General features: G+C 26.4%; 1 protein-coding gene across 2 annotated transcripts; it reads left to right on the top strand.

The window, feature by feature from the left end:
* The first annotated feature begins 202 nt into the window (after positions 1 to 202).
* Positions 203 to 2,956, top strand: LOC107619574 (uncharacterized). Of its 2 annotated transcripts, none has more exons than XM_088497985.1 (6): positions 203 to 383; positions 457 to 976; positions 1,704 to 1,814; positions 1,930 to 1,995; positions 2,124 to 2,189; positions 2,528 to 2,956. In XM_088497985.1, the coding sequence occupies exons 1-6, from the start codon at positions 331 to 333 to the stop codon at positions 2,867 to 2,869; spliced, it is 1,158 nt and encodes a 385-aa protein (XP_088354111.1). In that variant the 5' UTR covers positions 203 to 330; the 3' UTR covers positions 2,870 to 2,956. The 2 variants fall into 2 exon arrangements, with proteins under 2 accessions (XP_088354111.1, XP_088354112.1); XM_088497986.1 differs by having other exon boundaries at positions 1,933 to 1,995.
* The last annotated feature ends 1,293 nt before the right edge of the window (positions 2,957 to 4,249 follow it).

Below are 4,249 nucleotides of genomic sequence, written 5' to 3' on the forward strand. Positions count from 1 at the left end.
ATTAATTAAATTAATTAATTTCCTCCGATTTGAACTAGCTAGCTAGTCATCTCATATGCCATGCTTCTTTCACCTATTTATATACTTTGGGGCTATATATATATATATTCTCCATGCCACCACTACTATAGCATTTTTCAATATAAGAGTTAACAATCTGAAACATCTAACTTAATTTAATTTATTATTATTATTATTATTATTATTATTATTAATCTCCTTCTTCCTCAAAAGTTAATCAAGACTATATATACGAAACGCAACGCTAGCTAGAGCTTAATTTTACATGTGAAACAATTTCCAATCTTTCTTTCTTTCTTTAATTGTTGAATGGCTGAGAAGAAGCTTGAACTCTTTCGTGCTGGGATGAACCCAACCTCCGTGTAAGAAGCCACTCTTCCTCTCTTTCTTTATTCTCTCTCTTTTGTTTATTTATTTTATTTTTTGAATTTTCAGTTACGGAAATGATTGTTTCTTGGAGCAAGTTATGGTAAAAGAAGGATCATCATCAAGTACAAGTAATAGTATCATAACAACAAAGAAGAAAGAAGAAAAAGATAATAATAAACACGAAGCGGCGGCAGCATCACAATTCTCATACACATCTTTGTATAATTCATCATCGTCAGCATCAACAACTACTTTCAAGAAACTAAGAATAGCAGACTCATCATTGTTAAACCAACAAGACTTTGCAGCAGGAAAGCTCATGAATTTTTCCACTTTTTTAAGACCTTCAATGCTTCGTCAGAATAGTTCTGTTTCACGTGATGCTGATAACAACAAAGAAGAACCGTTTCCTGAAAAGCAGTTAAAATCTGTTAGCAATAATAATAAGAGGAAAGTGGTGGATACCGGCTTCTGTAACGAACCCTTGATAGAATATTCGTCTGTGTGTTCGCTTGGAGCGTCAACAAACAACACACACATTTATAGCCGGAAACAAGACCTCCATGACTCCACCTACTCAAGCGAGGTAAGCGCACACACCCATGTTTTTTTTTATCATATTATTTACATTAAAATCAACTATTTTAGTATAAAATATATATTAAAAATAAGTTAAACCATATATGTATTTATATATATAAATACATAATGATTAATTTTAGTGATTGATTTTAATATACAAATAATATTTTAATTTTTTTACCACCATACTATACTAAGTGTATATAATTAGAATGAATACAATTGGAGAGTGGCTCAAATAATAGAAATAAGTTGGAAGTATAATAAATAGAAAAATTAGAAATTGTATTAGGAAAATTAAATATGTAAATCTTAAAATGTCTTAAAATATCTCTCTTTATTTTTTGGTTAATTTTTTTTAGTGAATTCTATTTTTTTCTATCTCTAATTCTCTAATTTTAAAAATTTTTTTTAATGACATTAAAACGTATATAAAAATGACTACGAAATTAGTTATTCATATAAAATATATGTTAGAATTAAATAATATATATAGTGACTGATTTATAATTGATTTTTTGTATGCACCTGATATTTTTTTTTGTTTTATCTATCACTTAGATTGATTATTAGTTTTGAAAAAGCTTAAATAACTTTCAATACAAACATACTTAGATAATTAAAGAGAGAAACAGAGAACGTTATTTTGTTCATTTCCTTTTTTCTTTTTTAACTTATTTGGTAGTTGGCATGGTGCTCATGTATGAAAATGGATTAACGAATTGGTGCAGAATGATGAAGACATAGAAGATGTTACGAAGGATATTAAGAATGCTCGGCGGGAGGGCAATAATGGAGTCAGAAGAAGCAGGAATGCTGAGACTCATAATTTATATGAAAGGGTGAGAAATAAATTAAAGCAAAAGAGTTGAAAATGTTGTTTACTTCTTAAGGGTCCTCACTTCATTTCATTTTCATAACATCTAACTCAATTTTTTTTTTCTTATTGATTTACAGCAGCGAAGAGACAAGATCAACAAGAAACTGCGCGTACTGAAAGATCTCATACCCAATTGTAATAAGGTCTGCATATATACATAAACTCCTTTATTTTAATTTTTTCTAATTTTGTAATATTACATTTTATAAATTTTGTGAAATAAATAGTCCTATAATTAATTAATTTTTTCTTGTATGTATGTGTTTTATAGGTAGACAAGGCTTCACTGCTTGATGATGCCATTGAATATCTTAAGGCCTTAAAACTTCATTTACAGGTAAAGTAGGTTAGGCCATTTTAAATTAATAAATAGAAAAGAAAAAAAAATAAAAAGACAATAATTTTAATTTATATTAGCTATCATTTTTAGTCAACAATCTAATAATTTTAGTTTATTAGTAGTTCAAATGTTCAATGTATTTTTTTAGTCAATACCTTTAAATATTACAAATTAATTACTGAACAAAAATATTAAAATATGCTGATCCTATAATATTTTTTAATAAAAAATTTAATTTACTTTAAATAACGTATTAAAAGTTAAAACTATTATCTTTCCAATACAAGCTTTCCTTTCTCTTATTACTAATTATGATGATGATGATGATGATGCAGATTATGACAATGGGAACCGGGCTATGCATGCCTCCAATGATGCTACCTACATCTTCTCCAACCCAGCAATTACAACAGTTAATGGGTATGAGGCCTGGAATTAACATCCCTTGCAACATGGCTCAGTTCAATGGTATTCCACCACTACCTAATGGAGTTGGCATGTTTGGTTTCCCTAACCAATTCTTACCCGTTATTCCGCCAAATCCAATGTCTCATGCACCTTTCACTACTACTACTACTACTCATCCCATGCTTGGAAATAATAATAATAAGGTTAATAATCTTTGTACACAACCGCCACTACTTCAGACAACCAATAATATCTCAGCTCTAAAGTAGGTGTATTAATCAATTCATTGTGTTTCATTGAATAAATATTATTGTGATTTGTGTCAATAAAAGCTACATCAATTAATGTTGTATCAATCGCAACATGCATGCATGGAGTAGTCCATATAATATATACGATAAAAAAATTTTGCCGTTTACTTTTATAATTCTATAATCATAACTACCCATGAGTCATGAGTCATGAGTCTCTAAGGATGAAAACTAAATAACTATGTATCTTTTTAGCCAACAATGCATCTTTTACATAATTTTTCAAGGGAGTAACTCAGATAAAGGCGGTTAAAAACGTCTTTTTTTAAAGATGTTTTTTAGTAATAAAAATTCAATACATATTATCAATTAAATCGTATTTTTTTTTTGTCAAAATTAGATCAGATAAATTGATTTAGCTGAAAAATTGGTAAATTAAATATTGAATCGGTCTAAATTATTTTTTTATAGAAAATGACTACAATAACTTTATTATAGAAAATAACTAAAATACTCTTATTATATATATATAAACTTTGAAAATTCTAAATCCTAACCCTAAGATGACATAGAAAAAAAAAAGTTAAGATTTAGGGTTTTTAAAATAATAATAATAATAATAATAATAATAATGGTATTTTAGTTATTTTTTATAATAGGGATATTATAATTATTTTTTATAAAAAATATTAATTTAGATTGGTTAAAGGTGTAATTTATTGATTTTTTGGTCAAATTAATTTTTTTGATCTAAATTTGACAAAATTAATACAGTTTAATCATTATATGTATTGAATTTTAATTACGAAAAAATATCTTTTAAAAAAACGTTTTGAATGTCTTTATCTAAGTGACTCTTATTTTTTATTAATTACTATTTTATTAGTTTATCCAATATCTCCATAAAAAATGATGTTTCTCTTTTTCTTTTATTTAATTAAATAATTTGATTGATATCGCTTTTGAATATTTTCCCCAATTTTAATTTGTATAAAATAAAAAAAAAAATAGAATAAGAGATTGATAAATTTTCTTAAAAGATAAAGACGATATTAATAAAACATTAGGAGTACTTTTAGTTCTAAAGTTTGTAGATTTGTACACCATAGAATAGAACCGTGTTATGTATTTTTAAATTTTGTCTATTATGAAATGAGGTTGTTTCTCAATGGGTTAAGATAGATTGTTATGAAATGAGGTTGTTTCCCAACTGGTTAGGATAGATTGTTTCATTAAAAAATTGTGTAGATACCTCTTTTTATATACACTTGATATCTACCTTGTTAGTAAATATTGTTGGAAATTCTACTACTTCTTTAGTCTCGAAATCATCTATATTAAATTATTAAAAAAATATTTAAAAGTAAAAATGTATCTAAATTTGTAAACATAATTAAA

This window comes from Arachis ipaensis, chromosome B9 (genome assembly GCF_059453495.1).
Source record: "Arachis ipaensis isolate K30076 ecotype BB chromosome B9, ASM5945349v1, whole genome shotgun sequence".
NCBI lineage: Eukaryota > Viridiplantae > Streptophyta > Magnoliopsida > Fabales > Fabaceae > Arachis > Arachis ipaensis.